General features: G+C 40.9%; 2 protein-coding genes across 4 annotated transcripts in view; one reads left to right on the forward strand and one right to left on the reverse strand.

Moving 5' to 3' along the window:
• The first annotated feature begins 186 nt into the window (after positions 1-186).
• FBXO7 (F-box protein 7) lies at positions 187-19,637 on the forward strand. Of its 3 annotated transcripts, none has more exons than XM_082348952.1 (9): positions 187-573; positions 3,960-4,254; positions 9,300-9,527; positions 10,864-11,005; positions 13,210-13,293; positions 15,487-15,582; positions 17,395-17,571; positions 17,902-17,939; positions 18,948-19,637. In XM_082348952.1, the coding sequence occupies exons 1-9, from the start codon at positions 452-454 to the stop codon at positions 19,335-19,337; spliced, it is 1,572 nt and encodes a 523-aa protein (XP_082205078.1). In that variant the 5' UTR covers positions 187-451; the 3' UTR covers positions 19,338-19,637. The 3 variants fall into 3 exon arrangements, with proteins under 3 accessions (XP_082205078.1, XP_082205079.1, XP_082205080.1); XM_082348953.1 differs by having other exon boundaries at positions 191-573; positions 4,164-4,254; XM_082348954.1 differs by lacking the exon at positions 187-573 and adding an exon at positions 662-804 and having other exon boundaries at positions 4,112-4,254.
• Positions 19,638-19,742: 105 nt separating this feature from the next.
• SYN3 (synapsin III) overlaps positions 19,743-27,449 on the reverse strand; it is a 452,132-nt gene continuing 444,425 nt past the window's right edge. Inside the window, exon 14 of the mRNA XM_082348950.1 lies at positions 19,743-26,819. Within this exon, the coding sequence (XP_082205076.1) occupies positions 26,687-26,819 (133 nt within the window). The 3' untranslated portion in view covers positions 19,743-26,686. The remainder of the gene's footprint in view (positions 26,820-27,449) is intronic.

Raw genomic sequence — 27,449 nt, forward strand, 5'->3', positions numbered from 1 at the left:
TGGCGAGTAGTTTTGCCTGTAGCATCCCTTTCAGCGTTAACGTTCTCCAGGCGCAACTGGAAAGAGGTGGTACAGCAACAAGCAGAAGAGCCGCGATCCCCGCGTCTTGCTGCAGTCTGGGCGCCTGCGCAGTGCGCTCCTCGGGCTCCCAGGGGGCGCTGTCGCGCGCCGAGTCATCGATCGCGAGTTCCCGAGCGGCCTGGCTCCACGCAGGCCACCAGCAGCCTGCTCGCGGGGTGGGCTCCAGGGGGCGCCCTCAAGAGAGGGGGTGGGGCGCTCAGTTCCAGAGACCGGCCTGGTGGGGCCTTCACGCCGTTACACCTCAGCATCCCCATAGCTCCGGCAGTCGCCGCTCCGGGGCCGCCGCCGCTTGAGGCGGGAGTTGACCGGCCGCGCCGTCGTCACCCTCGCCGCCTCGGGGTCCCAGCCCCTGGGCCCTCCTGCGGCCGCCATGAAGCTGCGGGTCCGGCTTCAGAAGCGGACCTGGCCGGTGGAGATGCCCCAAGCGGAGCCGACGCTGGGGCAGCTACGCGCGCATCTGAGAGAGGCCCTGCTGCCCACCTGGGGGTACAGGTACGCGAGAGGCGGGGGCGCGCGCGGCGGGTCGGGGAGGAGCGCAGGCTGGCGCGGGCACGCCCCGGGCTGTCACGTGAGGCCGGGCGGCGAGCTGGGCGTCGCGGGGCCCGCGGCCCTGGACTGTGACGCGCCGGCCGGGCGGCGAGCGGGCGCTGGGGCTGCAGCGTGCGGGGTCCCGGCTCCCAGAGGTCATGGCCCGCCGTCTCGGGGGCTCCGATCCCCTCCAGGGTGAGCCTTCTCTTCCGTGTTTGCAGTAAAAGAACCTAGGGATAGGCTAGGATGCAAAATTCTCACGTCCTTTGAAATGTAAGGTTGGAAATTATGGGTTTGGCTTGGGTTAAACCTTTCCAGGCTCTCAGGGGTTTAAGTTCACCATCTCCAGCTGTCGGAGTATTTCAGTGAAAAAGTTTGGAAAGTACTAGAAGGAGTTAGAAACCTGCCCTCCATCCGAGGCCACCTGTAACCTGGTACCGCTGCTTTCAGGCTGCAGTCACCTTAAGACTCCGTTAAGTGTTTACGTGCCAGGAGCCGCTGTGGGCACTTTGACTTCCCAGCTGCAGTTTTACAAAGTGCAGTGTGTCGGTCTGTTTTAAATAATAATATTTAACTGGGCAAGATGTTGCTTTTTTTTTTTTGGATAAAAACTATGGTAAACGTTGGCCTTATGATGACCCTGGAGAGCTTGCAGTTTGGGGGCAGTGACATTGAGAAGTAATGGATCAAATTCTGTTATTTATGGGGCTGCAGATGAGGCTGCTTTGTTTCCAAAAGGGTATCCTGGGGACAGTAATCTGGGAGTAGAGGGACAGACGTAAGGGTGGTCCTCTTCAAATACTGAGCTACCGAATTTGGAATTTGAGTGTGCTGAGAAAAAATAAAAAAGATGTTCTCTGGGGCTTTTTAGATGAATTCTTCAAAAGAAAACCTTTCTGTTAATTAAGTGGTTCCTTTCATAAGACTTATCAACTTACATTTTATTTTTAGGGAATTCAGTAAAATGAGGCCGTATTATGAACGTCTCACCCTTTCATTTTTCAGGTTAAGACAATACTACATTCAAAGTAAGCCTTTTTTTCTCCAAATTAAAAACATAAATACAGAAAACGAGGTATTGACATAACTCCTTTTAGGCATTATATTAACTGACATGCCTGTTGTTTTTTTCTTGGTGTTAAACCTAAGTGTTTTGTATGCTGGCATCATTACCCCACCACAAATTGTCAAAATTAACTTCTCTTTTTAAAGTATTTTCATATATATGTATATATATTTTATTATTTTTTAATTAGGTGGGACACTCTAGAAAGGATGCGAAACCTAATACTACGCTTTGTTTACCCAAGAGCCCAAGTTAGTTTCTCTTTCAGCTTTGTTTTTACAGTGGAGGCTGGTTAACTGGAAGGAATGTTAAGCTTCAGCTTGTGAAAGTAAATTCATTCTTCTGAAAGTATGTTCATTTTATAATAAATGGGCAGTTTAAAAACAGGATCAATTTTTAACCACTCTCCTGGAAAACCATATATTACTTTAGAAATAGCTCTTCCCTTTTTCTAAAGGGGAGGCCGACATTTTATTAAGCAGACAATTCTTTACCTTTTTTACAAATCGATATTTGAACGAACATTGTGCTAGATACCATTAAAAAAAACAACCTTGTGCTGTGACAAATGATCCATAAAAACATAGTTCATTTGAGGTGTTTTTCTTTTTTTCTGCTAAAAATGGGATGTTGTTTTTCTGGGTAGTTGGCAGATTTTCAACATTTATCAAAACATTTGAAAACAGAGGCATAGGTACTTACTTTCTAATAAGCAGGAGTAGTTCTTAAAGCTTCAGTAATTTCTCTACCAAAGACACTAATTGGTAAGAAAAAATGTATTTATATGTGCAAGAAAAAACATTAATGAATTATGGGGAGCACTTTTGAAAATGTAGCATTTTAAGAACAAATAAACAGAACATGATTTTCGAAAGACTTCATCCTTTGTTAACCTCTCAAAAAGTTAATGAAGTTAGCATTGCTGAGTGTAAATGTCTTATAAAATGTTCTGCAGTGGTTTGTTAATTATTCTTCACCACTATGTAATGAAATGATGATTGTTCTCTCAAGGTCAGATAATCTGCGATGCAGAAAGGATGGGAGTTCCTTGCTTCAGACTAATTTGAGCTCTTAGCTTGTTTAGCACTGGGTTTTTGGATTTGTGTTGTCTTCCATATAAAAGACATTATAACTGGTGCTCAGTAAGAAGGTTGAACTTATCAGTAGGAGGGATGAATTTATACTCAGTCTACATGCACTCATCTGACTTTTTGTGATTATGAATATTCGTTTAGGACATGGGTCTAGTATTTTGGAACCATAAGCTAACTGTCCTGGAAGGATATTGTTAATTAGCCCTGATTTCAGCCTCATCTTGATCTCTCCATCTAATGTTTATTGGTTGCATCCATTCCACAAATACTTCTATTTGCCAAGTGCTGGAGATACAGTTTTGAACTAGACAGACAAGGTACCCATCTCATGAAACTTAAATCCTAGTCGTAGGGGTGGGGAAGAGAGCGGATAAGCAAATAAATATATTTTCAAATAGCAATGTTGTAATAAAAATAAAACAGAAGAATGAAATAGAGTAATGGAGGCAAGTGGAAGGCATCTCTGAAGAGGTGACATTTGGGTTGAGACCTGGATGATGAGAAAGACTCAAGTCATTTGAATAACTGGAAGAGCAGATGCAGAGGCCCAGAGGCTGCAGTGAGGTCGATCTGTTTTTAGGAGTGAGTCGAGTGGAGAACAGCTAGTAAGAGGATGGGTGAAAAAAAAAAAAAGAGGATGGGTGAGGTAGGAGAAGTGGGTCAGATGTTGGGCTTTGGAGGGCATGTTAAGGATTCTATTCCAAGGTCAAATAGAAGCCATTGGAGAATTCTCAGCAGAGGAATGATGTAATATAATTTATATTTTAAAGAGGCTATATTTCATTGAATCTCAGTTGCTGTCAATTCTGAGATGCACATTCTTATGTCACACTAAATGAAAAAATGCTGTCCATTAAGCTGTGATATGTCATCGATTGTAAGAAGCATCCTGTTTCAAAGATGACAAAGTATAAAAAGTATATATCTTAGAATTGATGAAAACATGGATTAATGATAGAGAATTACTGATCCTATCCCCCAGGCTAGAATCTATAACCTAAGCATTTGGTGATAAGAATAAATAATTTTGATAGTTTTTCCAAGCTTTGGCTTTCCTCTTATCTTCGTTTTGTTTTGTTTTCATTAGTTCTGCTGGGGTCATACCATGTACCTTATATATGTTTCAAATGTATTATTGTGGGTAATGGTAATAGGTAGCTCTTACTATCCTTATCCATCTTTCTTGGCAGTTCTGATACCCGGTTTGCAATTACATTGAACAACAAGGATGCCCTCACTGGAGATGAAGAGACCTTGGCTTCATATGGGATTGTTTCTGGGGACTTGATATGTTTGATTCTTGAAGATGCCATTGCAGCACCTAACTTACCTTCATCCACAGATTCAGAGCATTCCTCACTCCAGAATAACGACCAACCCTCTTTGGCCGCCAGCTCCAGTCAGTCCAGCATACAGGATGAACAACTGCGTGATTCATTCCAAGGACAGGCAGCCCAATCTGATGTCTGGAATGACGGAAGTATGGTGGGTATTAAAATCAAGACAAGAAATAGAGTAGTTGATAAATCATACTGAATAGCTCGATTGAATTCTGTACCAGTCAGGATAATTGTCATCAGTAGACTGCAGATTATAATCTTATAGAACATTTATTTTTATTTTAATTTATTTATTTTTATTGAAGTATAGTTGGTTTACAATAGTATATTAGTTTCAGGTGTACAACGTAGTGATTCAATTTTTTAATAGATTATACTCCATTTAAAGTTATTACAAAACAATGGCTATATTTCCCTATGCTCTACAATATATCCTTGTTGCTTATTTATTTTATGCACAGTAGTTCGTATCTAATAATTCCATATCCCTATCTTGCCCCTTCCCCACTGATAACCACTAGTTTGTTGCCTGTATCTGTGAGTCAGTTTCTGTTTTGTTATACGCATTCGTTTGTTTTATTTTTTAGATTCTACCTGTAAGTGATAACATAGAGTATTTGTGTTTCTCTCTCTGACTTATTTCACTAAGCATCCTACCTTCTAGGTCCATCTATGTTGTTGCAAATGGCAGAATTTAATTCTTTTTTTATGGCTGAGTAATATTCCTGTGTGTGTGTATTTTAAGTTTTTAAAATTAAAAAAATTGTCACCTCAGACTCTAGATGCTGATGTAAATTTGAAAATATGTGCACTGATGTTTTCTTCCCAAACCAGCTCCTCCTCTGTCAATGGCAGTACTGTTTTCCTGCGCTTAAAACTGTGGAATGATTTTTGACTCCTTATATCCAGCCCCTTAACAAGCCCTGCCTGTTTTTCCTTTCCATTCCAGGCTTCCAGTGTGTGTTCTTCAGTCTGCTTTCTGGGTTCATCTTCTTCTTGCACATTTTTTTTTTTAAATAAATTTATTTTATTTATTTATTTTTGGCTGCACTGGGTCTCGGTTGCTGCATGCAGGTTTTCTCTAGTTGCGGCAAGCGGGGGCTGCTCTTCGTTGCGGTGCACGTGCTTCTCATTGCGGTGGCTTCTCTTGTTGCGGAGCACGGGCTTTAGGCACGTGGGCTTCAGTAGTTGTGGCTCGCAGGCTCTAGAGCGCAGGCTCAGTAGTTGCGGCGCACGGGCTTAGTTGCTCCGCGGCATGTGGGATCTTCCGGGACCAGGGCTTGAACCCGTGTCCTCTGCATTGGCAGGTGAATTCTTAACCACTGCACCACCAGGGAAGCCCCTTCCTGCACATTTTTGATTATGTTGTTCCCCTGCTCTTAGGTAACTCTGTGTCATAGGTACACCTGGGCTCATAATTTTTGAGCTGAAAAAGTCCAGATATCTCTAGTTCAACCCTCTCATGTCTCAGACGAGGAAAATGTTGTCTGTCCTCCTGTACCTAGTTTTTAAGGCTTTCTGAGCAGTTGCCCCACAACCTTTGGGGGCTAGTTTCTGTTCCTCCCTCCTGTAAACTGTCATCTGCAGTCAGACTGGACTCCTCCTCCTCACTGTCCCTCTCACAGCCAGCACCTGCACACGCTCACACCTGCGCATGCACGGGCGCACACACACACACACACACACACACACACACACACACACACACACAGCCTAGTGACTGCTTCGCTCTCTGCTCTCGCTGCTCACCCAGCTTGGAACCCCCTCCCTGTCCTCTCTCTCCTGTCCACATCTCTACCCACCTTCCAAGGCCCTGCCAACGGCAGCCCAGTAGTTTTCTTCAGTTTCTTTGTATTGATCATCTTTATTGCCTTGTAAACACCTCATTATTTATTATTCTGCCTTTTGATTTCTTGTATGGCACAAATGATCACTTTATTACTTAATATTTTAATACCAGTACATATGCCATCTTGTTAATTGTTTTGTGTGTGTACATTCATCATGTGCACTTAATTTTTTTTTGCAGGCTTTAAATATTTATAAGTATTCATTGTGCCTATCATGTCATCAAGTATAGACAGATATTAAAAAATACTTTTTAGCTGATTGGTAAATTATAAAAATCATCTATGTCTAGATTTTTAGTAATAGTATCCAGAGAGATTAAGTAAGTTTAAAAAGCTTTTATAAAGCTCAAAGTATTTTTATGAATTTTCTTTTCAGAAATTATTATGTATCTCTGAGATTCTGTCTCATAGAAGTAATCTAGGGAATGAGTAAGAATATTTAGTCAGATATTTAAATTACATTTCGGAATCTTTTTTGATGATAGACTCATTCAGAGATTCTGTAGAAGGATCCATTCCCTTCACTTTTCATAGTGTATATGATAGTTACTTTACTAGTTTCCTTTTGGAAAATTTGGAGACATTAATATTGCCTCATGTTAGTAATTTCAGTTCTAAAAGCATGCTGTTTTGTATTCTACGACTTGTATAGGGTGACTGTAAAATCTTAGTGGGGACTAAGTGGGGACTTAGTGGATGATTTTTATAATTTACCAATCAGCTAAAAAGTATCAGACCCTAATATTAGGGTCTTGTTCCATACTTGTTCCACTCATTTGTGAATGACATATGACAGATGATCTGTTTAGAGAGGTGGTGCTAAACATTTTTTCTCATCTCCACATGCATGAAGAATATGATAAGTACTTATATCATATCAGGATGGCTCAGAGAACGTCAGTGGTTCTCATGGAGTGAGAGTAGAGTTTGATAAGCTCACCAGGGGATTCTGATATCTTCCTCCCATGTCATTATCAGTCTAGGGTAACCTTTTAAAATATTTTTCCCACATATATTCTCTCCCATACGACTGTCAGTAAGTACTAAATGGCCAAAAGTTAGGTATAAGAAGCAAAGAGCATATATACAGGCATACCTCATTTTATTGCACTTAGTTTTAATGTGCTTTGCAGATACTGTGTTTTTTTACAAATTGAAGGTTTGTGGCAACCCGGCGTTGAGCAAGTCTATTGGCGCCATTTTTCCAGTAGCATTTGCTCACTTCTGCCTCTGTGTCACATTTTGGTAATTCTCACAATAGTTCAAAATTTTTTGTTATTATTATATTTGTTATGATCTGTGATCAGTGATCTTTGATGTTACTATTGCAAAAAGGTTACGACTCACTGAAGGCTCACGTGATGGTTAGCATTTTTTAGCAAAAAAGTATTTTTAAATTAAAGTATGTGCATTGTTTAGACATAATGCTATTGCATACTTAATAACTACGGTACAGTGTAAACATAACTTTTATATGCATTGGGAAACCAAAAATTTGTGTGACCTGCTTTATTGTGATATATTCACTTTATTGCAGTGGTCTGGAACCCAACCTGCAATATCTCCAGGTATGCCTGTAATTCATAATTTAGTTAGGTGTTAAGTGGTTTTAATAAGTAGTTTCTCCTTTCTCAAAAATACGATGGAGCCTCGTTTTTAGGTAATACGGATTGTCGTCAACCTCTAGGTTTTAACAAATGAATTTGGATCTTTTCCATAAGCCATCAGGGCTCAGGTCCTCAGGGATTTTGAAAGAAACAACCTCTTGTTCCCTTACACTCTTCCACCGTTTCACTCATATTATGTAATTTTAATTTCCTCTGTTCCTTTCCTAATGGAAATACGAACTTAAAAGAAACATGTGCTTTGCATTAAGAGTTGAGCACATACCTAGGAAATAGTCTTTCTGAGCGAAATTAATATAGGTAACTCAGTCTTACGGAAGCAGTGTATTGCGTCTAAAAGCCCTGAACTGTGAGTCTGGAGATCTTTGTTTATTTCAAATTTTTATTAGCTGGTAACCTTGATTATGTTATTTAATCTGAATCAAAATTACAGTACGTATAAAAAGGTGACGTCATCTGTCTTACCTATTTTACAGAATTTTTGTGTGGTGTAAATTAGAAAACAATGAAATCAAAAACATGAAATTGTAAGAATTGTAAGATATTATCCTTCAGCATTTGTTCAACAAGCATTTATTGAGTACCTACTGTGTGCCAGGTACTGTACGGGTGTTAAAAAATGGGTGACATGTAGTCTGTTCCTTTCTAAGCTTGTGGTTGTGGTAGGATATAGACATGTAATCAGAAAGTTGCAATACAGTGTGATAAAGTGCAATAATTAAGGCCTTTGCAAGGCAGAGAGGTAGTCTATAACCTGAAGAGGTGGGGAATACCAGAATGGGGAGGAAGGGACTGTGGAATGTGAACTTGATACAGAGTCAGGGATCAGGTGATGAAGGGCCCTGTATGCGAAGGAGTTTAGGAGTTTGGACTTTATTTTGTAAGCCTGCATTTCTCAGCATGGCCTCTATGAAAAACTTGTCTTGTGAGATTATAAGTAAGTGTTATGGGGATGCTGAGTGTTAAGGAAGGAGGATAGTGTTTCTTAGTTAAATGTTATGCACACTTTCTGTTAGTATTGGACTTCTCAGAGCTTTATAATGCCAAAGTGTATTTTGTGAATATGGAGGGTAAGGTTAGGTGGCTATGACATGCAGCATGTCCATACTTATTTGATTGTAGACCTCTTTTTTCCTAAGAACACTTAGGGTCACATTCCAAGGCACAATTTAGGGCAGTGCTGCTGTCTGCATAGGGGAAGTACTGGCAAGTTTAAGCTGGGACTTGGGACATAATTGGATTCTCAGTTGTCAAAAAACTCTGGCAGCAGTGGGTGGAATGTATTGGAAGACAAGAAAGAGGAGTGAAGGTATACTTGGGGAGGCCGTTGCTGGAGGTTAGGAGATAAATGAGTCTGAAGTACCACTGGAGTAGGAAGGGGCAGATTTTTGGAGATATTTAGGAGATAGAGTCAGTGGACCTTTGACAGCTAATCATATTGGGGGTGGCACTTAATAAGGTCGAGGGGGAAGTCTAGGATGATTCCCAGGTTTTTGGCATATCAGCCAGAATTAATGGAGATAAGGAATTGAGGATGGAGGAGCAGATTGCAGGCTCATTTGTTTAGGAGGGCTTGCTGAAAATGTGTACCATTTCTGAACCCAGTAATGTGCTTTGGCTCTGAGCGCTAATCTCAGTCCACTTTGAATACAAAATTTACTGTGAAAAAATGAAAGTCTGTTTAATGAATTCATTGTTTTTGTTATCCCTTTCAGTCAGGGCCTAGTCAAAATTTTGAAGCTGAGTCAATTCCAGATGTCGTGGATGTGGAAGAGGGCACAGGTTTCTACCCCTCAGAACCAATGCTCTGCAGCGAATCGGTGGAAGGGCAAGTGCCACATTCATTAGAGACCCTGTATCAGTCAGCTGACTGTTCTAACCCCAGTGATGCCCTGATAGTATCCATACATCTTCTCATGTTGGAGTCGGGTTACATACCTCAGGTAAGCCTACAGAGAGCGAAAGTTTCCCATTAGAAAAGGGGTGGTGTTCTAGATTTCTTTATTAAATGTGTTTGGGTATTAATGTAAAGTGTCGAACACAGTGTTGAGCATACAGTAGGCAGTCAGTAAATGTTGCCTTCCCTCTTTTCCTTCTTTTTTTCTCCTTTATTTCCTCGTCAGCTTTTAGTTAATATTATAGAATTGATGGCAACTATGGTTTAAAAAAACCCAAAAGTTTATATGTGATCGTATGTAGGTAAAATGTGGTCAGTGCATGTGGATTGGGCATGACTAGATAGATGGCTCACCAGGTTATTTTTTAATGTTAGTGGTTCTATGAATTGCCACTAACTTAGTAAGATTCAGTTAGGAAGAGGGACGTTGTTCTTGTGCTGTAGTTGCTTACCTTCATTCATTCATTCCTTATCCATTTGATAAATGTCTGCCAGTGTCAGGTGCAGTGCCTTGTCTCTGCTTTCAGGTTGCTTACAGTCCAAGAGTAGGAGAGAGAGACAAGTATACAGACCGTTATACTGTATTGGCTAAATTGTAGGAGAAACGCATACATATATAGGATGCCAGAGATTCACAGAGGAGAACATTTAGAAGTTTTTCAAACTTTAATGTGCTTAAGAATACCTAGGGATCTTGTTAAATGCAGATTGTGATTTAATAAATCTGGGGTGGAGCCTGAGATATTATGTGAGCATACTCTACACGATAGCAATGCTGCTGGTCTGTGGGCCATGTTATGAGTAACAAGTATATAGACTAATTCAGTGATCATTGAACACGTGCACCATGGCATGCCAGGAATTAGAATATAAAGATACTGGGACAGTCCTCATCCTCAAGGAGTCTGTAAGTGGAGGAGAGAAACAAAAAGGAAATTATAACGTATTATAATACAATTAATAACATAATAGAAGTATGTAACAATAGAAATATGAACAGAATGTTAGAGGGTGAGAGAATGGGAATGACAAAAAGGATTTGTTTTGAAAAAGGCTTCACAAAGGAAGTGGTATTTGAACTGGGATCGTGCATAATGATACGGCTTTGCTAGGCAGAGAAGTGAGACTTTGAAGTGAGAAATCAGTCTCTATCTCTGATGTTATTTTATCTATTTGAACAAAAGTTTTGGTGGCAGATAATGTAACTTTTTTTCTATCGAAGTTTTAAATATTAATAGAAATATTAATGAATTGATAAATTTTATTAAAGGGACTGTATGGAATGCTTATTTGTAGACAAGTTAGGGGCCTCTTGGGTTTTTAATCTTTTTGAGAGTAATACGGTTCTTCATTATTTGTTTCCCTTTCATTTCACTCCCCAGGGGACTGAAGCCAAAGCTGTGTCCATGCCGGAGAACTGGAGGTCGGGGGGCGTGTATAAGCTGCAGTACACGCATCCTCTCTGCGAGGGTGGCTCTGCTGCTCTCACCTGTGTGCCTTTGGGAAACCTCATCGTCATAAATGGTAATTGGATGGCATAGTCATGCTCGTTAGTTTGTGAATCTTTACATGTTTCTCTCCAAAAATTTTATAGCCACTTCAGCGATGGGCTATCATGATGCAGTTAGGAGTCTTTCTCAACTTTGTTTAATCCCGAGCCCACTGATAACATGGGTCTGAAAGGTTATAGAATACAGGGCTGATGTTTATGCTAGCAGCCTTCACTCTAGAGGCAGCTGTACTCTTTTGCTGTCTTAACTGTGTAATTTTTTTGCTCCAGGGGGAGTTGTGATACTAGGAGTAAAATGAGTCTATTACATATGAACTCTTTAAAGAATACTTTTTCTTTATGCCTGTGGATGGCTTTTTAATTTTTGTTTTACTAACCAAGGTCTTGAAGTGAGAGATGGTGAAAGGTGAGGTTGAGCTGGGGTCATTTTTTATCTAGTTTGGCATCTCTGAATGCATAGAAGTACCGCTAAGGGTTCTGAGGCCTCAGTATGTGTGTGTTTTATCCCCCTACTACCCACCCTCAAGTAAGTCACTCTGAATAGAGTTTCTTTTTCTAGTTCTCCTCTTTCATACTAAGAAATTTCACTGGATGGCAATACATTCTATTTTTGTATTTCATTTTAGCTCAGATGCCATCCAGAGATCTATACCAGCTACCAGGGGTCTATGGAGTAGTCTCATAATCACACATCCTGGAGATTCATTTGAGTGACTAGACTCTTTTGTTTCTGTTCTGCTTTGATTTTGAGGTTTACCCTTTTAGCTGAGTAAGAGTCTGGTAAGGTTGGAATGACTGCATTTTTTATTTTTCATTACAGCTCATCTTTTGTACAGCAGAGACAGTTGCCTTGATATGTCTTAGCTCAGTGGTTTTCAACATGCTCTGCAGCTGCTAGTTTCTGCTGAGATGGGAGCAAGGAGGTGGCTTGGTAGAGCCACTGTCGCTACTTAAACCTTGAGCAGCAACATGTGTGCCTGTTTAATTTAGTGAGGTCCCTTGTAAGATTTTGTTGGGAAAAGCTTTTTCTGCTAAAATCTATTTGAAAGCCACTGACTTACACTGTGATCTTTGAAATAAAAGATAGTTTTAGGTTCCCTTTATGTAATTTCTTCTATTTCTTTTTAATCACTAGATTCTTTGAAATGTTATTTAAAAGTCTCAAATTTTCAGCTTTAACAGCTCTAGTGGTATTTCACGTTTGTAGGATGTGACTGATGGCACTAGGACCTAGCAGTGTCTCTTCAACAATTCATCACAGTTAGCAAATGTAACTTTTGGCTGGACATTCTTATACAAAGAGGGCCAACAGTATCCAGTCATACTGCTATATCACATCATAACTTGCAAGGTTGCAGCTATCAAATAGTAAATGTGAGGTTGTAATTTTTGCCTCAATTTCTTATAAATCACTTTAATGACACGTGTATATTAACCTTTATTTACTAGTCTTAAGATACTTAACATAGAGAATAGCTGCTAAATGTCTTAGTTTCTGATGCTTTGTTCCTTTAATAATTCTTGGCAAATCATCTACTTGTGGACTTACGTGGCAGACAGCCATTCCAGAACCATTCCAGGCCTGGTTCTTTTAAAAGGAGCAGTGTGTCCTTAAATCTTTGCTTCACCCAAGACATCCTGCTCAGTGCACACGTGCACGAGCACGTCACTGGCTCTTTCATGGAATGAGATGAAGTGCGCCTTTGCATATAGGATTAAAAATGAACCCTCTGGTGATGTCAAGAATATTGATCCTCTGAGTTTAGAGAGAGACTAGCAGGAAAACTAGCGAAAACTAGCAGGATTCTTTTAATAAACAAGAGAAGACTCACTGCCAAGGGTTAAATAAAAAATAAATGGAGTTTTTAGTCACCTCATTAGAAATAATGATTGTATTGTGTTTAACTGTCTCCTATTAACCTTGTTGCATATCTTTCAATTATTAATAAGCTGCTGTTGGTAATACTTAGTGGGTTTCATATAAAGGTGCTTAACTGTAGTTTTTAAAAGTGGTGTTTTAGAGTGATTTTACTTAATGTGATGCAGGTTTGCACTTTGGACTTTGCTGTGAGGGAAGGAAATAAGCATAGGGCAGTTTGTTTTTATAATGTGTTTTTCCTATATATGGGGGCAAGGGAATGCAAGTCCATACTAAAAAGTGAAGGCAGTTGATGAAACGGCAAAACTTTTTCATCATCTTTCTTTTGCCTATTTACAGCTACACTAAAAATCAACAATGAGATTAGAAGTGTGAAAAGACTGCAGCTGCTGCCAGAATCTTTTATTTGCAAAGAGGAATCAGGTAATATAACCATGATTGAACTTCTGGTATGAAGCTTTGAGAGGTTCACTTTAAAAAAACAGAAAGGTAATGTTCAAAAGACTTACAGTTTCTAGATGAGATTAAAGCAGATTTAAGACAATGTTGCAGAGTTTTGGTTTCTTTCCTGTTTCTCTTAGGGTCTTGGATACTGAATTATATTTATACATCACGCACCGTTGATGCTTCATAATTTCTTTCCTTTTTTTTTAAAAATAAATTTATTTATTTTATTTTTGGCTGCATTGGGTCTTTGTTGCTGCGCAGGGGCTTTCTCTAGTTGTGGTGAGCGGAGGCTACTCTTCATTGTGGTGCCCAGGCTTCTCATTGCGGTGGCTTCTCTTGTTGCAGAGCACGGGTCTAGGCACGCAGGCTTCAGTAGTTGTGGCACGCGGGCTCAGTAGTTGTGGTGCATGGGCTTAGTTGCTCCGTGGCATGTGGGATCTTCCCGGACCAGGGCTCGAACCCGGGTCCCCTGCATTGGCAGGCGGATTCTTAACCATTGTGCCACCAGGGAAGTCCCGATGCTTCATAACTTCTGAATTACTCTTTGTGGATTTTTCTAGCATTGTATTTAACCAGTATGGAGAGGATCTGTGTTTTGTGGAAACCATACAATGCAACTTCATTATCGAAGATTATCGAAGGAAAAACTGCACTCAAAATGTTTGCTTAAACTCATATAAATTTGGTTGCTATTTGATACAGATTGGAACTTTACCAAAAGTTTGCATTCTAGGCATGGTTTTGCTTATGTTCTATAAAATTAATAGATGCAAAGAAGACGAGTTTCCTTTTTTCTTTCAGTTAAACCCAAAGTGTGAGAGGCAGGTAAGTAGTTGAAGGAGAAGAGATGAGGTGGAAGGGGAATTAACATCTTTTAGTACTCGTCTTTTGCTGGACATGGGCCTTTACAGATGTATTTTTCATTTTATCCTCATAGTAAATTTAGGCGGGTTTTAAAATCCACATGGGGAATGGTGTGGTATAGCAGGGAGATGGGACTTACAGCAGGGTCTTTTAAGGGAAGCTACCTAGACCTAGATCTTTGCTTTGAAGGTCTTGAGACTTACTCTTGTTAGTTCCTAGGGGAGATCAGGCCCTGAGAGACTAACTTATATAAACTAAAGCTGATAAGAAAAGGAGACATCAGAATACGTATTTATAATGGTCTCTGAACATTTAATGTCATACTAGGCCAGTGTTTCTCAACCATTTTTTCATTATCAATCCCCTGAGGAGAGTTTGTACACATTTTTCCCCCCAAATCATTCTCCCTCATGAAATTTTAATTTCATAGATATACTGTATATACTTATTTGTATACTGTGGCCCTTTGGAGGGTCACAGACCAATGTAATAGCTGGGATTTTTGCCTGGTTGGGGGCAATATTGTTTCTGTTGAGAACACATGAACTAGACTGATAAATCTGTAAAGATGGTCTTACCATTAAGACCAAAAAAACTTGAAATTCCTTGGCTATAACACTTTATATTCATCTCTATACCATGGAGGACCTTGCTGTGGGGAGTAGAAATACTCTACATTCTACAGCAGTAGAGGTTGTTATGCCCATTTTCTAGATCAGGAAACAGGTCTAGAGGAGGTTAAATTACTTCAAGGTCACAGAGCTAATAAATGGTAGAATTTAGGATTGGAATAGATTTGACTCCTGAGACCTGTTTTTTAAGAACAATTTTTATAGGAATATAGCTCAGATGATCTTATTTCTGTTAAATAAGGAAAAAGGAAATGAAAAAGGAGGAAGAAGGTTAATACTGTTAGATTACAAGTTTTCGGATTATATTAATTGAATATTTTCAATATGTAATTTTTATGTTGGGTAGGAATATGCTACTCATTTGACAAGTCATTTTAATCAATTTTTACCGTGGCTTATAGTATAGTACCTAGGTACTGTTATTTATCCTTTTATTTATAAGTTCCTAATTACTTTTATAGTAGGGAAAAATTTGTTTAAAGATGATTCAGCTTTCAGAGTTACACATTGTATTACTTCCTCTTCGACCAGAGACTTTGGTTCATTTCTGTTTATGTAGGAATTGTGAAAACTAACTTACCACTTTGATTTGGTTTGGCAGAAGTAGAGAAGACCATTTCAAGTTTTTCCACTTGATTGTGTGTTTTGATTTTTCATTTAAAAAATATTCTAGGGGAAAATGTAGCCAAGATATACAAAGATCTTCAGAAGCTCTCTCGCCTCTTCAAGGACCAGCTGGTGTATCCTCTTCTGGCTTTTACCCGACAAGGTGAGAAATGATAAATCATCACAGGTTGAATGGCTAGAAAGAATAGTAAGTTCACATATGTTTAAGGGTGACGTAAACCTTCCCTCTTTTCTTCTCTCTTTTCTCGTCCTAGTGGAAATTCTGCTCTTTTAAGACTAAGCTTAAATGTTAATTCCTTAATTGCTCTTCACATCCTCTTTGTATCTCCACTGCATTTTATACGTATCTTTATTATAGTCCTTTATTCAGTGTATCATAATTTTTGACATGATTTCTCTCCACCTAAGGTTATGAATACCTTGAAAGCAGGGAATATGTCTTTTTCACTTTTGTATTCTCATGGCCTAGCACACGGTCAGGCCTATAGTAAGTGTTCAATAAATACATATATAAATAACATATAGCCTGTAAATTTGGTCTACTTTTTTTTTTTTTTAAACTATTTATTGGGACTCTGTGCTAGGTACTTTGGATATTTCACATGCATTCTTATTTAATGCTAACAACTTTGAAGTAGATTTTACTCTCATTTTATAGATGGTGAAGCTAATTCAGTGAGGTTTATAATTCACTCAGAATCCTTGTGTTAATCAGCTTTCTCTTTGTGTTGTAGTAAAAAATATTTTAAAATCTTAAGTGAACATTTATGTCTCGCTTGCGTACATGCCGTGTGGGGCTTAGCTTTAGCCGAGGAGTGGTGAGTAGTCCTCATCCAGGACTTGCTCTTCTTGTGGCACAGGGAAGAGAGGACCAGTGGCCTGACCATGTGTTGGTTTTTAAAGCTTTTGTTCAGAAATGATATGCCACTTGCACTCACATTTCACTGGACAAAACAAGTAAAAATGGCCAAACCTGGTGACTGTGGGACGGGGAAGTATAACTATAGGGTAGAAAATGACAGGGTAGAATCGTAATCTACCACATTCTTTTGGCTGGTAAATAATTTCAGGTTTATACAGATAGGTATGTGGCTTTTATCTGCTATTTGTATGTAGAAAAATAATATTTTAGGTCTCAAGTTGCATGGTGCCAAGGCTATTATAATCATAGTTTTCTTCTTTGGCTGGTGGTGAGGGAAAAGAATAATGTGAATTTTAAAACCCCTTACTGGATTTTGATTATCTTTGCTAGTGGAGAATGGTATCCCATATATTCAAAGGAGCTAATAATCAAAAAATAATTTTCATCTGACTTCGGAATATACTATTCTTTTCCTTTCTTGGTTTTGCTTTTGAATTTGTCTACCTCCCTTCTTTTTCAGCTAGATATCGAATAATAGTAATCTAACACTCGAGTGCTAATTATGTGCCAAACATTGTTCTGAGCACTCTGTTATGTATTTACACATTTAATTCTCAACTCAATGAGGTAGGTAATATTAGTAACCCATTTTACAGATGAGAAAATTGAGTTAGAGTTTAAATAACTTGTCCAAAGGCACACAGCTAATAAGTAGCAGCATTGGAAACCAATTGTACAAGCCAATTAATTATCCATTTTCTATAGTTGAATAGAGAATTTTTTGTTGTACTGAATATCGCTTGAAACAAAGGAGGCCATTGGCTAGTATTTAGAAATTGTCATAGTTATTTATTTGATCTGTATTAAAAAGTAATTTGTTTCTCTACTAAAACATAAAGAGAATAAGGGGCTTGGAGTTAGTAGTTATAGAGTTAACCTGGGGACAAAAGTTTGTTACAGATAACTTATGCTTGGATAATTGAGGATACCATCTAATTTATCATCTCTTTAGAAAGTTGGCAACTTTGGTTGAATATATGGGGAAACTGGATGTTCTTTACTCAGTGATACCTATTCTCTTTTTCCTTTTAGCACTGAACCTACCAGATGTATTTGGGTTGGTAGTCCTCCCATTGGAGCTGAAACTGCGGATCTTCCGACTTTTGGATATTCGTTCTGTCCTGTCTTTGTCTGCAGTTTGTCGTGACCTCTATATTGCTTCGAATGACCAACTTCTGTGGAGGTGTTTATATCTGCGGGATTTTCGAGGTGATTTCCATGATAACATGTTAACAAGAAAAGGGTTCTTTGTTACTGAGGTCTTAATTACTCAGCTTGCCAGAAGTTTTAAGTTGTGGGCTTTTTTTTTTTAAGAGTAAGAAATAATCATAACATAGCCTTACTGTAAAGAGATTCTAAGCTTCATATACCTTTGCCTATGTCCTGAAAACTCTCCCCATTCATTTTTGTGTTCTCTGCAATACAAACAGTCCATTAGATCAAGTAGACTATTTCAGGATAGAAAATTGAAGTAAGACAGGTTTAATGTTGGATGAATGAAACGTTTTTTAATCTTTGTTTTTTGCTTTTTCTTTGTAGATGGTACTGTCAGAGGTCGAGACACAGATTGGAAAGAAGTAGGTAGTTTTAAATACCAAGGCTAACGTTCATAGCACAGAAATAACTCGTGAATTAATACATTAAGGGCATATTTTCCACTTTTCTTATGATATAATGCAATGTTTTAATTAAATTTATTGCTAATTTTTAGTAAATGAAAATGTTTTCAACTTTTACCTTAGACTCAGTCCTTAGTGTCTTGTAATTACACAGGAAAAAGAATCTTTAACACAATGATTGTTTTCACCTGTACTTAATATATTCTTCCTTCTTCTGTTGTTAAAAAAATTGAGTTGTTTTTGTGCTGGAGTAATCTTCAGCTGTTCAGCTAGTTAGAATAGTAAATTATGAAGAGAATAAATTATATTGTTTTATTTGTAGCTACCACTGTAAAAAGACATTGATAGGACTCAGAAACTTGGGATGAAGGACTAGAGAATAAAATTCAATGAAAGTCCTCAAATATGTACAAAATACATAGTACTGTTCTTTAGGAATATGTTCCATCCTCTAAAAGAGCATCTTTTTTGTTATTTAAATTGAGGTCCATTAGGGATATAAGTTAGGTGAGAAATTGAACATAAGTGCTGGCCCCCCACCCCCTTCCCTGCCAGTACCTTTTTATATTTTGTGGCATGACATTTTCAACAAATATTTAAATTTTCCACTTTCAAAAAAGGCTGGCTTAAAATTGCATATCAGCTTGAGAGCTCTAGATTGCAGTCTTGAGAGTACATGTCACTCAGTTATCCCTCCTTTGGATGTATTGTTACTCCAAATTGGCACAATTGCTCAGTTGCAGTGTGGTTAAAGAATAGAGTTCATTTGGCATTGTGTTCATAGCTACTACCTTATTCATGCAGATAGAAACTGGTAAAAGTTCTCTTCTGTGCACTGTTTTTTTTTTTGCCTGCCTTGATAGTATGGGAAAAGAAAAGTATATATAGATCTATACAATGAAAGCAAACGAACTTTGGGGAAACATCCAACTCACTTACCATATCTTGTCCTTGTTTTTTCTATAGCTGTACAAGAAGAGGCACAAACAAAGAAAAGAAGCTCAGAGAGGGCGGCATGTGATGTTCCTGCCATCGTCACCCCACCCCATTCCATTCTATCCCAACCCCTTGCACCCCAGGCCTTTTCCTCCCAGTTCTCTCCTTCCTCCAGGAATTATTGGTGGTGAATATGATGAAAGACTAACCCTTCCTTATGTTGGGGATCCAATCAATTCACTCATCCCTGGGCCTGGGGAGACACCCAGACAGTTCCCTCCACTCAGACCACGTTTTGACCCAATCGGCCCCCTTCCAGGACCTAACCCCATCTTGCCAGGGCGAGGTGGCCCCAATGACAGATTTCCCTTAAGACCTAGCAGGGGTCGGCCAACTGACAACCGGCTACCGTTCATGTGACTGATTTATAATCTCATGCTGGAGCTTGTTTTGGTTTTGTTTTTTTAAAACTACAGACGTCATCTTGTTGGGGTGCTATCTCTAGTGTTTTTTGATTGTGGTGGTGAGAAATGCACTCACAGAAGCCTTTTGGTAGATATATTTAAAGCTCCAGGGGTGGTATAGCCCAAAGGTTACTGCATGACAGGGTTGGCCTTGGGAATAGTTGGTTCCTGACATCCCCTCTCGACTTACCCTCTAGAATGAAGGTTAGACATTGATAATGTTCTACACCAGAATAAAAAAAAAATTAAGTGTGAATTACATGGCAGTCTTGACTTTTATTACCGAAAGATATGTAATAAATATTCAGAACAGCTTTACAGCATTACTTGGACATTTCAAAATGATCAGAGAACTTATTCAGTGTCATCAGATTGTTGCAGGAGATTATTATTATTTTTTTTGTAGTGGCACTCTTTCTTCACCTGAAATCGTTCACAGAAGCCTGATTTGTGGAATGAATACAAGCAGAGCTGGTTTGGTTGAACTGGACATGGAGTGAGTGCTTTGGACACCTAGCTCAGCCCACCTCCTCCCGCTCTCTGCAGTTGTTCCTCAGGCTCTGTGCTGAAACATCTGGGCTCTGAAGCAGCACTGTTTGGCCACCATTGGGTTGTTAGGGACTCTTGTTTCTGGCTGCTTCTGGAGTGGAGTTATAGTTTCTTTTCCCTTGTGTTTTGAGTACTTGGAGCCTAATTTGTAATCTAAGTAGATGACATTTTAACAACAAAGTTACACTGCTTTGAGTGCTGCTCAGGTACTTGTTCTGCAAAGAAATCCTCTTATTATTTGAAGAACATTTTGCTTTTAAGACTTAAAATACACAGAATTTAAGTTTTATTTTTCCTACAACAAGAAAAAGGCCAAACACAAATGTCTTAGCACATAAACAACTATTGAAACATGCTATAGTGACAGATTAAAATCTGAATCACAACACAGGAATAAAACTCTGTTAGTATCTGCAGAAAATAGCAATATTGCCAATGTCTTCCTGCTTTTTAAAAAATCTGTTTTGCATATAAGGAAATGGCTTGGAATGCTATGTGCTGCAAGAATGTTGAGAGTCCTACACATGAATTCGTACACATGAATTTTTTTTCTTTGCTATACATATATGTATTGTCTTTTTTTTCCATCACAGTGAAGAAAATTCAGTCAATACGATTTTCCAGAGGCCATGTCACCTTTAGTAGCTTAATGTATAGGTAAAGGATTAGGGCTGTTGACATTTTTTTTTCCTGTGGTATTTTGTAGTATCTGAGCTATAGGACAGCTTTTAAAAAAGTGTCCACCAGAGGCCATATGGCTTTAATTGGGTCTGGGTTGAAAGAGTCACCCTGAAACTTCGATGGGTAAAAACATCCTGGTTCTCTAGTACACCTTTCTGTGGCCTTAATAATGTTAGGTTGCGCTGTACGTGGGGTGTGTGTGTGTAGTGGGGATGGAAGGACATAGTGATGACCAGAAGCACCATATACTATAAAACAAACAGTAGTTTTCAAAATGCATTCATTTTCGAGTGGTCCTTGAGAGTTTTGTGAATGGTGTTGGTGTCCTGCACATACAGGTGCTACTTTCCGACCTCACCTCGGACTTACTATCCTACATGACAAATCTCTCTTAGTTTAGGATACCAGTGGTGTGTCACACACCTAAATTTGTGGTCCTCTCAATAGTTTATTCTGAATTCTTTAAACTACCATCGAAGCTTTTCTTCTTGACTAGCTTTATAGTCAGAAGCTTGTAAAATCTACATTCTTTTCATTAGACTGAGACTGTTGAGCTTTATGTGTTGCTGGTGTATGATGAGAATGAAGTCATGGTTTGGTCATAGCCTGTTCACTGACACCACTTTGATGTACTGTGATTGATAGAAGATAGTGTAGAGCAGGAGTCCCCAACCCCTGGGCCATGGACCGGTACCAGTCCGTGGCCTGTTAGGAACCGGGCTGCACAGCAGGAGGTGAGCGGCGGGCGAGCGAGCGAAGCTTCACCTGTATTTACAGCCGCTCCCCGTCGCTCGCATTACCACCTGAGCTCCACCTTGTCAGACCAGCGGTGGCATTAGATTCTCATAGGAGCACAAACCCTACTGTGAACTGCACATGTGAGGGATCTAGGTTGCCCACTCCTTATGAGAATCTAATGCCTGATGATCTGAGGTGGAGATGAGGCGGTGATGCTAGAGCTGGGGAGCGGCTGCAAATACAGATTATCATTAGCAGAGAGGTTTGCCTGCACAGAGACCATAATGAGTCAATTGCTTGCAGACTCATATCAAAACCCTATCAGTGAGTGGCAAGTGAAAACAAGCTCAGGGCTCCCACTGAGTCTGCATTATGGTGAGTTGTATAATTATTTCATTATACATTACAATGTAATAATAATAAAGTGCACAATAAATGTAATGGCTTGAATCATCCTGAAACCATCCCCCCTCTCCCCTGGTCTGTGGAAAAATTGTCTTCCATGAAACCGGTCCCTGGCGCTAAAATGGTTGGGGACTGCTGGTGTAGAATGCTGTGTAAGATGCACTCCACATCACTGGCTTGTAGCCTTAGTGATTTTCTCCCCGCCACCCCCTCAATCCCGGCCATTTATAAATGAGAGCTCTGGTTTGGCATAGCTGGAAATCAAATCATGGGAGGTATCCTCTCTTAACAATGTAAGAGTTTGTGATTCCCTATGTACAAACAGTTGAAGTCTGTCCTCTCTCACTCTGGCTTGCCTCTCTCCAATTCCTGAGATCACTGTTTAGCTTAGTATCTCTGTAATTCCTACACTCTCCCTCTGCTCCCTATACTTGGGGCCCTGAGCCAAGGCTTGTCTTTCTCCTACCCTGGGCAGTAGCTGCCAAATTACAGAGCCTCAGGGAGGACCCAGGCAGGTCCCAGTTCTCCACTGTGCTGTGAGTGTGGTTAATACTCCTTTGGATAGCCTCCAGTTGACTGTAGAAGATGTGGAGAAGATCAGACACGGGAAGTACTAGTTAGGTCATGTGACATAAGGTTTCCTCTTAACCAACTTAATGGCTCTCTTGGGATTCCCCAATAGGTTATAGCACTTAAGTTTCTGCTATCCCATAGCAAAACAGGTAAAATGTTAATTGAGAGGCAAGGAAATGTTAACTTGCTTCTGCTCTAAACTCAACAAAAGACCATAGAGCAGATACTTAAAATATGGAGAGTTTGGAAATTGGAATTAAAGCGGGAGGACCAAGCAGAATAGAGATAATGAAACGTATTTAGGATTTTAAAGAATTCTCTCTCTCTCATACACACACACACACACACACACACACACACACACACACACACACAATTGTAAGAGGAATGTTTAGTTTTACATTGGTTTTATCTTAAAGAAATAATACACTAAAATTTCAAAAAATTTTCCATCTTTTCCTCTTGGCCTCCCAGTTGAGAGGGTTATAAACACAATCTAAAAGTCTCATCTCTTGGGGCTGCATATTTTGTCTGTGGAAACACAAGGGAGCCTCTGTGCCCTTTATGCATTGTGTTTGGTTAATGGACTGGTTTGACTTGTTTGTCACCCAACCTTGCAATTTGTCTCCAACCAAACCAAAAGTGCCACCTTCTATTAGAGTCTAAATATTAGACTGAAATGGAATTTAATCCATGACTGCTCTGGAATCAAGGACAGCTTTTGACACTTAGGGGGGAGAGTAAGCAACCAGCCTGCTTGTTCTCTTGGGTAAAGAAAACCGTGCGATGCATGTGCAAGTGCTCTTAGGCTCTGAGCTATTCCTCCAGCATAATTAAGTTACTGCTTGTATCTGCGAGGCTGACTTAACTCGCTTACACTGGGACTCTAACTTGCATCCTTTCACAGATTCTAAACACATAAAACCAAATGAGCCACCGACTTGTTCTATGAAGTTGAATGAGGCACTGGGAGGGGCAGGGTTCTGAAAGAACACTGTGTGCCTGCAGGATGGCTCGAGCTGGGCTCTGCTGTGGTCCGCTGTGTGGTGTGTCGTCTGGATGGGACCCCTGGGTCTTTGCTGGACAAGCTTTCGTATTGTCCTGGTCTGCTCGCTGCACCTCCTGGCTGATGCTGACAATGGCACCTGGTCCCTTCAGCGCCCAGCCTCGGTGGCCCTGCAGTCAACTCACCTGTATGGGCCACACTCACCACGGGGGAGGTCTCAGCCCTCTGCTCTGCTTGCTCCTGTAGGTTAAAAAACGGCCACAGATTCTCTTCAGCTTCTTATTAATCTCTCTGTCGGTTTGATTCTCTTCCTGGGCAAGTGAATTCCTTACATTGATAATCTTAGAAAAACAGCCTTTTTCTTCTCTCTTAACGTTTTGTTTACATTTTGTTAATTTCATAGTTTTCTAGGAGGGCCAACCTAACACACATCCTGCACACCATCTGTGTGCCGAACAAGGCGTGCGCTGTGCTGTGCCCACGTAGCTCGTTCACGAGATGCCGGCACCAGCTTGCTTTCCCCTCGAGCTCCTTCCACTGAAAATTCAGATGAGAACTTCCAGAAGGTAGTTGAAGTTCAGGCTCATGGGATTTGCTACTGTATTTGTTACCATGGGAATGAAGGCCTATAACCCCTGAAATTCTGGAATGGTAGAACTGCCCCATCAGCAGGGACTGAACGAGGGGGCAGTGTGCTAATGATGAAGAGGACACAGAGGATTAATGCAAGAGAAAGGATACGTAGATTCCAGTATCCCTCGAAAGCTGATTTGACAATTAGATGACAGTACCCTTTTATCATGCTGTTAGGAGGAAGATCTGGAAGAAGATATTTTCTCCGGCTGGTGGAGGTGTCCACTGAGGCTGCATTTGAAATTCTCTATTCATTGTGCTACATGTCAGCACAAACCAAATGGATCTTTGTCATGTTTCAGCCTCACCAAGTCAGCTTGGAGGGAAAACGCTAGTCTTTCTTTGGGCCAAGGTTGTGAAACAAAGCAAAAAATAACAAACACAACCTTTCAGACCCTCTACAGAGTGACTCCCCTCCCCCTTTCATTTTGTTCTTTCCCATTAAAAAATATCACAATTATTAAAGGTTAAATGTTTGGAGGGAATATGTGCTAGCCTACGTGAGAAAACAGTCCATTTCGGGGATCAACGGTCTCCAAAGGACCATTCTTGGTCTCTATACTCATACACAGACTGATGGGAAAATTTATTTCAATGTGTTGGTTATAAACTTGTCTCATGTCAGGGAATCTTCTGTGCATGGCTATAAAAACAAGGATGCCTGGCCTGAGAAATGAGTTTGATATTCTACTGGAATATCTGGGAAACATGGTTTGAATGTTGGGATGTTTTTAGGGACAAGGGACAGAATATGGGAGAGTGGGAAAATTTAAGCCATGTAATCATTGTTTATGGAGCCACTAGTTTTGCTCACCAAAGGAGTGGGCCCTGGCTGTGATGCTTCCACACCAGTACTGTTTCTCACACAGCAGCTTTCCCACACAGCTCAGGGCAGGGCTGCTGGTCTAACTTCAATGTGCATTCAAAATACTTAGGGAGATTGACAAAGATACAGGTTCTGGGCCTTATGACCAGAAATTCTGAATCCTTTGGTCTGAAATGAAGCTAGCTATGCACATGGCCATGTCCCACGCTTTGAGAAACTTTGTCTAGCCTATCACCACTTTGTTGTGTATTTTGGGCTGTGTTTTATTACTAAGTGAGAATTGGGTGAGATAGTTTGATTTCTTCTTCCAATCTTAATTTCCCGTGTAGAAGAGTGACGATTGCCTCACGTATTTCCTGTGTTCTCAATCTTCTAAAAAACGTGGCTTTGTGGTGTTACATCCTGCCCGACAGTTTTCTGCACTCTTTTATTCAGAATGCAGCTCCAGGCCAAGGACATTTTCATTTTTGCCTCCCTCTCCCCCTTCCCTATGAACAGTGAGGGGAAGACGTGTCTCAAGTTGCAAAGTGGGCTGTAAGGGGATAGCATGGCTATGTTGGATTATCCTCGGCTCTTTGGAACCAGGAGGCTGGTCCGGCACCTACCATGTTTCTAGCACCAGGTGCTTGGAGATTTGGGACACCCCTGCACCCCATCTAATCATGAGAGGAGTCTGATGTAGGAGAAAGCATTGGGAAGGGAGTCAGGGTTACATTTTCCAGCTCTGCAGTTAACTTGTTTAGTCAAATAAGTGTGGGTTAAACAAAGTTAAAGCTAATTTCTTTACTGCAGGAATTCCAAGGGCCTTTGATATGTACTATCAATCTCAGAAAACAAACAAACAAAAAACAGTGTTTCCTAAACACGTTTGACCAGTGAACCCTTTTATAACTGAGTAACCTACCAGTGCCTTGCTGTACACTGTCTGCAAAACGCCAAGCTAGAGGTTACCATCATCGCACTTTCTGATCCTGTGTCATCCATCCGCTCGTTGTCTCTGGTTCCTTGTATATCCTTGAGGAGAAAACAACATTCCTGGTGGGAATTCAGAGACCAAATGGTGGTGTAACACAGGATGGGTGGAGAGGCCCTAACCTAACTCCTTCCTTGGGAAGTGGAGGGCATGTTCCCCCTCTGGGAACTAGTGATGATTCCTAAAAGAACCCGTGGTCTGCTCTTGGCTGTCCAATTTAGGATAGCACTCTGGGCACGAGCGGCACTGTAAAGTCTCCCCTCTGTTTCTGTTGTGTTCTGAAAGGCCCCACATGTCACACAGGCTCTGAATTCTTTCCATGGTCCTCAAGATCCACTGGTGGCCGGTGTAATGGGGCCTTTGCCTGTCTGGTGTGCAGGGCCATCTCTTGAGCTTGGATGGGACTTGCAAGGGTAGGTGGTAGGTTCCCCTGGCTGTGCTTTTCTCCTTTTGTTTGCAAAACACTGTCAAAAGGTTATTGCCTCCTACATTGCTGAGGTCTGACTTCAGCGTCTGCATTTGATGGAGGTGGGGCAAGGCTCAGAGGGGGCCCTTCCCAAAGGCAAGCAAAACACTAACAAGAAATGTCAAAACTAGCCACACACAGACATCTCACTTGGTTATCTGAGGCAGGGAAGCAAGCATCTGGGTAGGAAGGTTGATGTGATGCCTGTCTTTAAGGCCCGTTTTGAGGAACCTGGAGGCTCTCAAAGGCCCATCCCTCAGTCGGGCAATGCTGGAACGTCATGGCAAAGGAAAGTGGGAACACATGTAGATACTCAGTTCCTGGATCAAAGGCATTTGGAAAGTATATTCTCAGGCCCTCCATTCTATTCCCGTCAGGAACCAAGGCTGAGATGGAGGATGGGGCAGGAGAGGAGGGGAGTGTAACGGGGCACCTCCCTCCCGGCCTGGACAGGGTTAGTCAGAGAACAGGCTGGCGAAAGACTTCCTCAGGTTGCGGATGGTCTCGGCCTTGGCCTCGTCTTCACTGGGGGTCCCACGCTGGGAGGCGTCAGACGTGCTGAGGCTGTTAGTCAGGGACTGGGATTTGCTGAAACAGAAAGGCAAGGGGGTTGGGGGCGACCAGGCTGGACTCCCCAGGAAGTGAGTCCTGGGGCTTGCCTGGAAGCCAGCTGGGTGAGCCCCATCACCACAAGGACAGTGAGACCAGAAGCAAGGCATCCCCGCCCTTACACGACGCTGAGTACACCACACACGCAGTTAACCTGCAAGGTGGCTACTGGTATCCTTCTTTTTTAGGTACAGAAATTGGGGCTTGCAGCAAGTAACAGGGGAGCATCCAAGGCTCACACTCTTTTCAAAAAACCAGGCTGCTCAGATGGCAGGCGTGACTAGAGCGCAGCTTGACCACTCTCCTGCCTCTGTGTACAAACCCACTTGGTAAACTGTAAAGCGCTGTATCAACGGGTTATGGTTGTTCCTCCTATACTTTCTAGTGCTAGTTTGGGAATCAGGAGGTCTGTATTGCAGACCCTCTCTGCCATTTGGCCCCTCCAGCTGTGGGCAAGTAACTCACTGCTCGGGACCTCCGTTCCCTCATCGGCGAAATGGAGGGTCGGTCTAGCCCACCCTCAGGTCTCTTCTAGCTCTGAGACTCCGGGCTTCAATTCCAACTCTTCTTGGAAGCCCTTATTGCCGATTCCAGCCCGTTTTGGAATTC

Source organism: Balaenoptera borealis, assembly GCF_965194805.1.
Source record: "Balaenoptera borealis genome assembly, chromosome: 13".
NCBI lineage: Eukaryota > Metazoa > Chordata > Mammalia > Artiodactyla > Balaenopteridae > Balaenoptera > Balaenoptera borealis.